The sequence below is a fragment of the Convolutriloba macropyga genome, chromosome 2 (genome assembly GCF_964194025.1).
Source record: "Convolutriloba macropyga chromosome 2, txConMacr16.3, whole genome shotgun sequence".
NCBI classification, from domain to species: Eukaryota; Metazoa; Xenacoelomorpha; order Acoela; family Convolutidae; genus Convolutriloba; species Convolutriloba macropyga.
This window is the reverse complement of record NC_134469.1, coordinates 63,555,012-63,568,713: the sequence shown is the minus strand read 5'-3', so window position 1 is coordinate 63,568,713 and position 13,702 is coordinate 63,555,012. Positions and strand designations below refer to the sequence as shown.

At 33.5% G+C, this 13,702-nt stretch overlaps 1 protein-coding gene across 1 annotated transcript in view; it reads left to right on the top strand.

Annotated features, from left to right (window-relative positions):
• Positions 1-13,702, top strand: part of LOC142334596 (sodium/potassium/calcium exchanger 2-like) — a 72,318-nt gene that overhangs the window by 4,590 nt on the left and 54,026 nt on the right. Inside the window, exons 2-3 of the mRNA XM_075382759.1 lie at positions 2,225-3,238; positions 13,459-13,635. Of these exons, the coding sequence (XP_075238874.1) occupies positions 2,615-3,238; positions 13,459-13,635 (801 nt within the window). The 5' untranslated portion in view covers positions 2,225-2,614. The remainder of the gene's footprint in view (positions 1-2,224; positions 3,239-13,458; positions 13,636-13,702) is intronic.

Below are 13,702 nucleotides of genomic sequence, written 5' to 3'. Positions count from 1 at the left end.
CGCAATCTCCAGAAATTGCATTCGTTAAATGCAAATGCGGAAAATCAAAGCCAATAAACCATTAGTTGAAAAGAAAAAACTTATAAAGATAGACTTTTAGCTCGCTAGAGAGAGGACGCAATTTGTTTTTGCAGATAGTGGTTAAATATTGAGAGAAGTCAGATAAAAAGTGATCACGTTCAAAAGTTCATTGATTTTAATAAAAATAGGTTTCTTCGAAAATCATAAACGTAAGCTTGTAAATCGAACAAAGTGGCCATCTTGCTACTCCTTAGGAGGGCAATTGGGCTTGTTATTAGTGAAACTAAGTCATAAAGGTACAAAAAATACAAAGAAATCAAAATTTCACAAACAATTTTACGAATTTACAGTTTTGAAAGCATAAAAACTATGAGACATTAAGTATATAACCAAAACATATGACCATCAGAAAATTGTTGTATAGTTCAGCAAAAAAATGATAAGAGCTGTCAAAAATAAGACTAAGTACCATGATGACAATATCAAGAAGAAAAAGTGTAGTGTCAAAAGTCCCTTCGTTTTTTGAAATTATTCGATTTGAAAGTTATGATTTTAAAGCTATAAACTGAATTCGTGTACTTGGTTCATTTATTCATATGGATGAAAGAATTTTGATCTTTCGTTATCCGGAATAATTGAACAACTACAAAAGGACGGCAAATACTGATTAAAGAAATTTTAAAAAAATCTAATCAATTTTGCGAGAGAAGCCGTCGCAGCCGTCATCCAAAGAAAAAATCACCAAAAACTTTTCATATGTTGACAGGAATCAGATAAAGATATGAGTTCAAAAAGTTACTGTTACGTTCTACAAATAAATGTTTAAAAAGTCATGAGAGCCATTAGATATCAAATAAAAACATGTTTTACTTTCACCAATTAAAGAAGCCAATTGGGTTGAATTGACTATTTGCGAATTAGATAATGATGCATTTTGAATACATATCAGTTAATTGTAAACGAAAAACGGACAATTTAATTGATACATTTCAGTTAAATTAAGGAAAAACGGGCAAGTTTAGACAAACTGGCCAAAAAAGAAATTTTCAACATCCCTCCTCTGTTTAAAAGTAAAACCAATAACGATTGTAGTAACTTTTAATTAAACTGAAAAAAATTGGTTGAAAAAAACACGGAAAATGTGAATAAAAAAACACGGAGATCGGTCACAAAACTCTAAACCTCGATAAATCCTTGGAAAAAACGAATTTGAAAAAAATCTTTACTTTTATATTTTACGCTGGAGGAACTTTTTAATGATGCCACCCACAATTCCATACAATGAATATATCGAGTGGACGAAATTGACTTAACAAAAAAGCTGTATGAGTATATAGTCCCCCTTAAACTGGGGTCAGAACAATTTTTTTTTGAAAAAATGAATATTACAGCAGTTTTTGTAATATTTGTCTCCATGGCGCCATTTTTGGAGTACAGTTTCAAGTTCAGAACGGAGAATTTTCTTTTATTCCGGTTCTAAATCATGGAACACACCACGTTTATCAGAGGTCAGACGTGAAATACGAATTCTTGAAAAACAATTGAAATCTTGTTTGCGCAGCGGAGCGTATTAGTTCTTCACGCACTTTTCTGATTATAAAAAGTACTAAAACATCTATATCATCATATCAGCGTCTGTTTTCATGTTAAAAGTCATTAATTTCGCTGTCGCATTTACTGCTGAATTTTTAAATTAATATAAAAACAATTCTGCTCATTGTCGCTGAATTTTCTGCTTCTAGTAATCATTATATTGAAGAGTAATTGGATTGATTCATAATGAAAGCAATTGAATTGATAACTAATTTTTGATTGGTGTTGGAAATTAGCATTTTTTTTCCATTTTCTCTTAAGACTGATTTTGCATTGAACAACCTTCATCGTCCCTGAACCGTTATGATTGCTATCAATGTTTTACTTCTCTTGTTTCTTTCTTGTTCTTTATCGTAACTACGACTGCTTCTTAAGATCTTTCTCACATTAAGAGGTCCTGATGACGTCAAAATAAAATTTCAACATTGAATAATGTGCTTAGTTGAATTCATGCAGATTGTCGAATTCTACATTAGTTCGTATATTTGCTGTATATAAACATAAATTGTGAACTTTGATGGATTATATTGCACGTAATGAACTCTTGCTTCTAGATTACTGCTGTTGAAGTTGAACAGATTTCAAAGCAAAAAATTTTTCCTTGTTTTAGCTATTTCAACCAGGGAGGCCTAATTGATTCCCCGTTGACAGTTAGTTTCTTCAATCTGATCATCGCAGGGACTTCTCAGCTATAATTGACGATTATCGGCCATTCAATATTGCATTAACGTATTCAGAGAATGTGGGAATCACACGTAAACTCAGGCTTGCGTAACAAGTGAACTACTCATCTATTGCGTATTTCATACGTCTAATTACGTAATTTCTATGTACGTCACCTTCTTGTTGACCACAAGTTATTAACTTCTCTTCCTTTGATTTAGCAGAATGATTTCTTACTTTTTCAAATCAGTTGAAAGGTTATTTCTGAAGCGTGATAATTAAAAGTGTTTTTAGCTCCAATTACAGAGTAGGCAGTTAGCGTGTTTGGGCTCTGAAAATGTTGCGAATGCGGCGAACGGGAGGATTCAAAATTCCGCGCAAGCGGCAGCACCACGACCCTCTTTACATCTTTACAGTTGGTTTTATATTTTCCTCAGTATTTTTAATTATTCTCACATATCTTAGGCCAGAATCACCTACGCAATCACAGTTAACGAAACAATCCACTCTAGATAACTTAGATTCCACTAATGCAAATATTCATTTTTCAGAAGCTAGTTTTGGTAGTTACAGTTATGGATTTTTCAATTTATTACCACATTTTTCGCTACAATCAAAATCTTCCCGTTACGATGACACAGACAGGCGGTACTTCGAGTCCTTAGCTTCTGGCAGCCATGCAAAGTTGGCGTCGTTCAAATCACGACACATTCTTGTCGACTCAGAGACGGAAGATGGGTCAGCGTCGTCTGAGAACGAAAGCTGTTCAGATCCGACAGTGTGGGCAACTAAGACCTATCCTCCGGAGCTTGTCAAGTCGTGGTCTCTCACAGCTCAGCGGGCCTTCATCCCCTTCTACATTATGGGCACCCTGTACGCCTTCGTTGCACTGGCTATCATCTGCGACGAGTTCTTCGTCGCTTCTCTCGAGGTCATTATCGAGAAGACAGAACTCTCCGAGGTTAGTCCCACTAAATTTATCCATATGCAAGGAATTTGCTAATTAATCTCAAATATTAAGTTTGTTCAGATAAGCGGTATTAAGTTTGTTAGTTGAGCGTTTTGGAAAATAGAGCTGAAAAAAAGAAACTCGAGGTTTGATGTCACAGCCCTCTTGGCTTATACGTTTTAATATTCAAAACATGCATAAAACGCTGACTGCAAAAACTAAACTCAAATGAAGCTAGCTAGGCTACTGAATAAAGCAAACTGAAAAGTGATAAAAACTGAGGCTCGTTATAGCACGTTTGCATATCAAGTTCTAACCAGTACGACTTGAACCATTAGTGCCCCCGTAGTTCAAAATAGCTAACTGATTTTTGATCTTGACTGTAGTTTTAGTGTTACATTTAATGCAAGTTCACTGCAATTTGTTTCGCCATTTTTTTTTCATTTTGAGCTGAGTGAACTATAATAGTTTCCATATTTTACATCATGCAGATTCAGATTACAGTGACCTGAAGGTTGAAAATTAAAAATTCGTGTCTTCAAGGGTGACACGAACAGTATTGAAAGTAAAACAGTTCCTCGAGCTGTTTTTGAGGAACGTTCGAAATAAAGAAATCAAAAAGAAAAGGCAGACTTTTTTTAGAATTGTGTTCCAGCAATTTTTAAATATGATCTTTTTAAAACTAGAGACAGGCAGTTTTTTGGTTTTCCTATTTTTTGGTGCCTGTGCAACGATGCGGAAAGTTTTAGATTTTTAATTACCCTCTCGTATCATACTGTAACAATATTTGCATCACTTCATGTTCTCGATTCCTTATGTGCTGAAGATGCTCTGGTGATTTTTTAGGGCGAAAGTTCAATTGCTGTTGATATATTTTATTTTATCCTCTCTTTCTACTAATTTTCAACCACGATGTTGAGAGTTGAAACATTGCAGCCTTACTATATCTATTTTGTTCTGAGTTTCTACTGAAACAAGGCGGCTCGGTAATGTGCGATCGCACATAAGGTTCCGACCCCGCTCATCCACAATTTTGGCATAATTGTCTACCAAATGAGGAACAGCGAGAAAAACACAAAAAATTCAAGTATTTTTCAAAAAAAAAACTGTTGTATGAACGAAAAGATAGCCTACAAAGCAAATAACTCAGTGGAGTAAAAAATGATGCATTAGATTGATGAGATATGCCGATATTAAGAAAGCGAGCGAAGACGAACGGCAAAATCAAACAACAACAACAAACATTAATTACATCAAAAAAACTATGTTCATTTTAAAAAACAAAACTTAATAACAAAGTCAAAATAGCGTCAGATAAAACTGAAAACAAACAAAATAACTTTTAATTCACCAGAAAAGAATGGTTATTCACCAGTTCATAATAAAGCTTGTTAACAATTAGACAAAAAAGAATAGAAACTAAAGTTAGAAAATTCGCTGAATTTTTTAAAAAAGAACAATTAATTTCAAAGTAATGAAAACCATTAGGAATCAACTGAAATATCCGATAGGTTTACAATTACCAATGCTTCTATAGAAGGGAAATAAGAACTCCTTGTATTAAGATTTTATGCAGTTACAAAAAGAACAACAAATAGACAACAAATTAAAATTCAATTAAAACGTGCCAGAAAATGCTTTGGAAGCCGTAAAGCCATACTTTGGCCCCCAAAATATGTTCGATTGCAACTTCTTCGATCACCTATACTGTATTATGTGGCCCCTCATTAATAAAAAAAAGCAACAATCAGACAAAAAAGAAAAAAAATGCAAAATTAAGTAATACTTGTTTTCTTTCAAAAAAAATTTATTTCCAAAGACCTGAAAGCCATTAATTACAAAATGAAAAAGTTGAATAGGTTCGTCCATTCTTCCAAAGGAAGCCCTTGAGACCTGCAATTATCCTGAATATGTCTTACGTCTACAAAAAGAAAGTCAAATATGACAAAAATCAAAAATTCGTTTACTTTCTTTTTCTGAAAAAAACGTGTGGAAGCCAGTAAAGTCATGACGAATTCTCTTAAAACATTAGATTTTGTGACATCAATCCCTTTTTACGCTTTCCCTTGAAATGTATTATGTGACCTTTCATTAATGAAACTAGGTAACAATTAGACCAAAAAGAAAAAAAGCAAGATTATGTAAAACTTGTTTTTTTTTGAAAAAAATTTATTTCCAAACACATGAAAGCCATTAAATACAAAATGAAAAAATCGAATAGGTTCGTTTATTCTTCCAAAGGAAGCCCTAGAAACCTGCAATTAACCAGAACATATCTTACGTCTACAAAAAGGACGTTAAATATGACAAAAATCAAAAATTAAGTTACTTTGTGAAAAACCAGTGTAGATGCCAGTAAATTCATAACGAATAAAAACATTAGATTTTGTGACACCAATCCCTTTTTGACACCTTCCCTTGACAACAAATGGCATCTTAAACATTTAATTAACGAGACCAGGTAACAAACAGACAATAAAAGGAACAAAATTGCGAAATTGAAATGTTTTTTTTTTTTCATTTTGGAAAACAATTGTTTTCAAAGTCATGAAAGCCATTATCTATCTTCTAATATCAAAACTTCGGCTCATCTACTCTTCCAGGAAACGCAAATCAAACCGGGTCATTGTACAGGAAATTAAATACGACTAAAAAGACAAAGTAAAAACGACACTTCAAAAAATTCAATAAAATTCTTCGAGAAGGTATTGTCGAAGCAGTAAAGAACCACAATCTATATCTTTAAGGATTTAAATATTATCAATTGTGTGTTATTTTGAACGCGAAAAATGTGATATTTTAACTGAAAATAACGTGACAATTTGACACAATTAGAAAGCATGAAAAATGGGCAAATACCTAAAAATTAAAAAAACTTTGTGAAATCTAGAAGTATCAAAGCCAGAACACCATAACTTAAGGCGTAAAACCACAATAAAGACTTAATTTGAATTCAGCAGAAAGAAGGAGCACTCTTTGATTGCTGACACTAAGCTGCAAGTTGACCAAAGTAAGAGAAAAATGGAGGCAGATTTCAATAAGCAATTTTTTGTTTAAAAATCAAATATTTTAAAAGTCAAAACGACCATAAGCTTTCAAGCAATCAACTAGATAAATTAAATTCAAGTTTATTAGGAAGCCAGTGGGACCTATCACTAGTGAGCTTTGATTTGAAATGTTCTGTTATTTAATTAATATAAATATTATAAATCGAATTTTTTTTTTATAAAAAACCGACTGATGACAATGCGAATTTTTTTTTGGATTGTAACAGTCCAAGATGGGTACATAAGTAGTCCTGCTAGTGTTGATTAACCATTAAGAATATTTAATTTTGGAATGTCATTGATATGGATATTTTGTTCGTTAAAAAATCAAAAGTAAATGCTGCGTTTTTGATAATCAACGAATAAAGTTAGCAAAAAACGGCAAAGTTTTATTTACAGAGCACTCTCAACGGAAGTTGAAGTCGAATTAGCCCCCTTTTTAGTCTACAAAGATTGTTTTAGTGGCGTTTGGGTGTGCACTTCCTGCATATTTAATCAGGGTGGACTAAAGAAACTTATTTCGTGCTGTTTTTGATGAAAAAGTCTGAATTTTGTGAAATTTTTAGCCGGAATTGGTGACAAAAAATTCAATAAAAATAGCCGACAATGTGTTTTGTCTTTAAACGTAAAATCAACAACATTTTCGTGAAAATTTTCATTAAATTTTATCAAAATTGGCCAAATTTTAGTCAAAAATTCCGAAAAAAGGTGAATGAAATCAACGGAATTCACTCTATTTTCTCGAAAGTTTAAACCTCGATATCTCCCTGTCAAAAACGAAAATCAAAAAAATCTTTTTAATTCCATATTCTATGCTGGACAAGCTTTCTAATGATACCAGTCTCAACTCTCTACGATGAATATATCGATCAGTCAAAATTGACTGAACAAAAAAAACCCATTTGAGTATATAGTTCCTCCCCCCTCAAGAGGGGTCGGAACAAAAATCATAGACAAAAATCATGTGATGAGCTCGGAAATGGGCTGTATTTTAATATAACCAGGATTCCTCACAAAAGAGCCAATTGAATGATTCGGAGTAGTTTATTCTGATTGGTAACAGCTTAGTTTACTACAGATAAGCGTAGTTAAAAAACATCTAAGATTAGTGGGCTAATTTGTGTTTGCTTAATAACCGCGTCATCTTACTAGTCGTCTATTATTGCGTCCGTTTTTCACAATTCAAAAAAGTTGAGGTGATTTTGGTCACGCCGAAAAAGAAGTGGGGGCAAAAAAATTGGTCAAATGGGTCAGCGGACCTTATTTAAAGCTGGCCCGTGTATTAGTGGTTAAAATTTAGCAACACATAATTGGTTTTGGCGTTCCTTCGCTCATTCTGCTCAAAAATGTTTGAAATAGCGTTTGCTCAGCAATTTAGTCGAAAATGAACGCAGTTGACAAATGTTAAAAGATAGAAACTGGATATACGCATAAAACCCAGTTTCAAATGCCCGTTACTTTAATTTCATTTGTCAGTTTTAGTTGCCACTTCTAATGCTAATGGGTATTCATAAAAATACCTTTATCCTTTCATTTGGAAGTAGGAATACTGAAGAATTATAAATATCCAATCCATAAATGCAGCCAGTTGATGTTAAAAATCAGGTTTTTTGCGGCGGTCATGAAATAAGTTAAGGTTAAAAAATTTCAGTTTTGAAAAAGTTGGTCTGATTCAGAAGATAAGAACGTTTCATTTTACAAGACAGAAATTAGGGCTGATTTACAAGACAGAAATTAGGGCTGTTTTGACAGAAATTAGGTCTGTTTGCAAAATGGAAATTTGGAATGAAAATAATGCTACGAAAGATGACATGTGTCTTTGTTAGTTTGGAATAATTTGTTTCTGATACTCAACTTAATTTGCTGTTTTGGAAAATTATTTTTTTGAGGTGATGAAGTTTGTTAGATAGCAAAAATAACCACAGCAATTGGAAAAAAATTTGAGTTAATGTTTACTATGTTTCCACTACCAGCCTTGAAAATCTGAAAAAAAAACAGATTTTTCTAATTAAAAAAGTCCCGAAAGTGTTCCGCAGCTTGCAGTTTTAATTTAACCCATCTATTTCTTGATAATAATTGCACAAAGAAGAAGAGAATTCACATGGCAACATATAAAAAAGCTACTGATCTGTTCTGACAAAATAATCAGATTCAACTGACTAAACGTAATTGTAACTTTCCGTAGTGGTGTCTGAAAATGAGCAGAGCATTTTAAAAACAGTATTTCCTTATTCTTCGGTGAAGTTTTTACTCTCAGTATCTTTAACTGGTCAGCTATTAACTCCTTTGTTATGTTCTTCCTAATTGAATTTTCAAGAGCTTTATTGAGCGTATGTTTAATTGCTCACCAACAAAATTTGAAGCAATTACTGTAAACGTGTGTGTCTTCAAGTTCATTTTTTCTCGTGGGATGTTTTTGCACCTATTAACAAACTTATCTAGGTTACAGCCCCTGAATAAATAGCCCCACCTATCGTTCGAGAGAATTTTTTCCGCCGTTAGCCGGTTTGTTTTTGTCGCTGTCAAATAGTGATTTAAGTTCTTATTTGCTCTATATTGAAATTGTACGATCAACTACACTTTTAAGTTTTTGCTGACATCAGTTTTTTATTTTTCCTGATTTTCTTATTTGAACTAATTTGATCTTAAATGCGTCTAATAGGTTTTCAAAGTGGTGACTCGCTTTATTTGCTGTAGAGTCCTTTGCAAAATATTTCGAAAGTAAAATTTTTCAAACTCTGTTTGCTGTTTGTTTCAATGAGGGAAGATTTTTGCACGACTGGCACTTGCATTCTACTGCCAATTATTTATTTCCGTTTTTCCCATCTTCAACTTTTTCACATCTTCCGGTCAGAGGACATTCCCTATTTAGTTTTTATTTTGAATTGATTTTAAAAACACATTTAAAAACGAAAGCTGATATGTGCACCCAGGTATTTGATTGTTTCATTTTAATGGAACACTTTCCTATTTTTAGTTTTATATCGGTAGTTTGGAGAGCTTCAAATTTTTTGCACAAAATAATGAGCTGTTTTCCAGGTAGTTAGAGTTACTGTGCAGTTCATAGGCAATAACGAGAGTTCAACGCTTTTTGCAATTCATTTTTGCCCCTATCAAATCATGTTTGGATGAAAAATTTTATAATCTGCATATTGCATTAATTGACACTTATTTTCGATGTTACATAGCTTTGATTTTTGGTCACATAATAATGTTTATTGGTGTGACAATCACAACGGTACAATTATTCACGTTTTTTTAATTCCGAGGTCCTTGTGCTCTTATTGAAATGATCTGGGATTTGAAACTTTTTAGTATTTTCATTCTAAAATATCTTTTGAGATATATTTTTTTTGGGAATTTGTCACTCGAACTATTGAGTTTCTGGTAAATTTTCAGCAATTGTTTTGTTTATCGTTTGCGAAATAGCTGAAAAGTTTTATCATAAAAGTAATCCTTCGTTTTTTTCTACAAACAGCAGGAAGCATTTTTCCCACAAAGTTAAGGTCACCTGCTCGGGAGCTACCCAGCTGTTTTTCGCTTTTTAATGTTTAACGCATCAATTCATCTTAATGCTCTGCACACATTGATAAGACTATAGCTTCGAAAACTTGGAAAAGTAGTCAGTTGTGGCTGCGGTTGTTCAAATTTGTCATTTTTCGACCTGATATATTGCTCCAGTAGCATTATAAAAAGAATTATGCTTTTTTGTTTTTAAAAAAGGCCTAATCCGAGGGGCACTTGATTCAGGCTACCTCGACCAACTGAGTTTAAATTAGCTTGAACGATACGTGTTTAAGCACGCCTTGGATATCGTTTGCTGAATTTCATAGATTTGGAATGTAGCTGTTCTATATTTATTGATACTAACGCGTAAAACAGTTGGCTGGTGCTTATAAATGCCATAAAATATAGCTTAATTTAATTTTTTTTCCCTGTTTGCACAGTTCAGTTGTTGAAAATGGTTCAATTATCATCTGTTTTCTCATGTTTAACTTCCTTCGCTATAATCCAACACAACTCTATAATTTCCGGCAATCCAATTTGACTGGAACCGACGTTGGAAGCAGAAGATGATGTTATTGATGTGAGCTTTGCTCTGTAGTTCCTTACGAATGGAGCAGTTGAATTGGGTGTAGAGGCAGAAAAATGAATCAAGAAAGATTTTCCATTAATTCCATTATATAAAAAGTAGATGCCTGCGCAGTAAAGTGGTAGCTGATGACGCTGATCTGAATGAAAGAAATACATAAATATATCATCATAACACAGCTTATATAGAATAAGGAGTTTGACTTAAGCCGAGTTTATTTAAATAAAAATGACTGTTCAATCCCAATCAATTATTATAATCAGAAAAATGAAATTACTAAATCGGTAAAGAAACTAATTAACCGCATCCAACAACATTTAAAACTTCAGAAACACCTTTTAAAGCCAGCACAATTAACCTCAAGGAAAAGTAAAGCATGCGTGAGCGTGATGTTTGATTGCTCTTGGAGAACATTTTTGACCATCTAAATTTTTCAATTAGTGACTACTCTGAGCTCACGTATCAGGGACAAAGCTTATATTATTAATAGCCGCACACCGATAGCTGGGGCTATTATTGGCCTTCTCTTGGTTTTTTTTACAAATCAAAGAATTTGAATTGTATTGGGGCGCTGTCTTTTTTTACGACTCGAAGTCCTTTTTTAATCAATTTTATTGGAGTGATTTTTCTCAGCCGGCTATTATAGTGCTCCTAATTTTTTTCACAATTCAAAGATTTTGAATTGTATTGGGGCGCTGTCTTTTTATTGCGACTCGAAGAGGAGTATTGGAGAAGTCCTTTTTTAATCAATTTTATTCGAGTGATTTTTGAAGCGGGAAATGAAACGCGTGAAAAAATATGGGGTGATTTTGGAGCTGAATAAAAGTGAAGAGCGGAGCGAAAAAAGAGTGGTTTTTGTTCATAGCGCTGCTTTTGAGAGAGCGAGAAACTTATGTGTGAAAAAATTTTCTCTAAGCTAGCGAAATTTTTTTCACGAGCGGCTTTTAAAAGCAGTTTTTTGCAACTTACGATGGTTATGAGGTTTGATTATGATATTGTATTAGTTTTAGGCTTGTTTTGATAGGAATTGAAGGTCTAAAGTAGTTAATTTGAGTTTAATGCTAATTTGGAGTATTTTCATGTATTTTGCTGATTTTCGGGCTTATTTTTGCGTTTTTTGACGATTGTTTTGTTTTACTAGCTCCGTTTGGGTATTGGAAAGACTCCTTTTACTTGAGCAAACTTTAGATAACGATTGGTTACAGTTTTGTGGATAGGAATTACTTTTTTGTTGAGAAAAATGGCAAAAATTGGAACTATTTTTTCTTTATTATTGGTTTTTCGTTTTTTTCGGTTTTTTAGACAAGTTTCTTAGCCTATTATGACTTGCCTATTGTTTTGCAAACATCTGGATACCCTATTGGCTGAAAGGAATTTATCTTTGGATTTTTATGCTATGGTAATATTAAAAAATTTATTAAATTTTTTCAGTTTTTTATTGCAAGTTGTTAAGATTTTTGTTTCATAATTTGGACTCGAGTATTTTTAAAATATTCACATAAATGGTTTTTCTAAGTAGTAGTTGTTTTGATGAAATAATTTTGGTAGAGATAGTTGTTTCGGGATCTCAAGTTATAACAAATTTTCAGATTTTTTTAGTAATCATATTTTATTTACAGATTTGATTTTATTGTTTTTATTTTTTTTTGTTTTTTTTGTTTTGTTTCAAGATAAACACATTAGTGGAGGCACGTTTTGTCTGATTAGTTGGACGGCATTTAAATGAATTTCCACTTCGAGTCGTTTCCGGAATTCTTCCGGCTATGTTTTTTTTAAGATCTGTTCACACATTTTTATCATTTTTGAAGTCAAATTGGAGTAGTGATTTTGGTCACGCCGAAAAAGGAAATTGAGCGAAAAAGCGAGTTGTTTTGGCATGGAATTTTTTCGCTCTAATTTTAAAATAGAGTGAGAAAACGGTGTTTGAACAAAAATTCGCTCTCTCGCTAGTGGTTTTTTGTTCACATGCGGCAATTTCACTTTTATTTTTTTTCACTATTTTTTCGATTTTTTGGATCCGATTTTTTTCTTAATGGCCTTTCCCAATTCACTCATAGTCCGTTCTGGGTCTAGTTTTTTGTTAAGTCAATGAAAATTCTTTGAATTGTACGTCAGGACTTGTCCTGTTATGTTTTTTTATTTCGTTGTCGCGATTTTTGTTACGACCATATGACGTCACAACCACTTCAAGTCTGCTTTTTGTTCATTCGTTCATGCAATTTCAACTGAATTGCGTGGGTGACGTCATTTTTCGCTCTTGGTGGAGTGAGTTTTTTTGTTCATTCGAGTGATTAAGTTTTTGGTCACACTTGACTTACCTCACTCTCAAAAATGACTTCCTCACTTTGAAATTGACTTTAATTTACTTTAATTCAAAGAGATATGGTCAAATGGGTGTGTGTCACTCTAAATGAAGGTTATTTGAGAGCAGCTAATGGAGGCATCAAATACTTATACAGATTTTTAATCAAAATATATATAACATATCAGCCTTCAATGAAAAGACGAATTTTTTTGGTCTGTCTTTTTTTACTCTTTTTTTGAGACTGCAGATCTACGAAGCTATTGCGGCTATTTTCTGGCAATCTGCCAGCTATGTTTGGTTTTTCCAGTATCCTACTGAATTTAATCTTAATTGTCGAAGTAGAAATGTTTTCAGATTGTTATCCTTAGTATCATTAGTAATTAACGAGGTGATTAACTGCTCTCAAACAAAGTCAGTCAATTATATTATTCCTGTCGTCTTTTATACTATTTTTTGCGTGACCAATTTTTTGTCTAATCTTTTTGTCTTTTCATCCTCAAAAACGGGATAAACAACGCCCGGAAGGTGTTAATTTCTCGTAGAGCCTTTCAGCTTACTAGACTCTAAGTATGCGATTCACCAAAACTGTTTTAGAGACATAAATTCATGGCGTGAAGGGCGGTTCTTAGAGTCCCCCGCTTTTTACCCCTTGCACCATATCAACCCCACAATCCCAATCCCCTGCACATCGTTCCATCCGTATCCCAGTGCGCTCGGACTGGGTTGACTATTCAAGTGATTACTACGTTCAGTTTACCTACATATGCCTTTGGTGTGTTTGTTATAGGATGTGGCCGGAGCTACGTTCATGGCTGCGGGTGGAAGTGCCCCTGAGTTGTTCACCTCATTGATAGGAATGCTGTTCTCTAACGAGGTGGACGTCGGCATCGGTACCATCATCGGAAGCGCTGTCTTCAACGTCCTCTTCGTCATAGCTGTCTGTGCATTTGGATCACCCTCCACGGTAAACTATAGATATTCATCAGCATACAACTCAGCTCGGCTTAAACACACGGAGTGCCTTATACCAC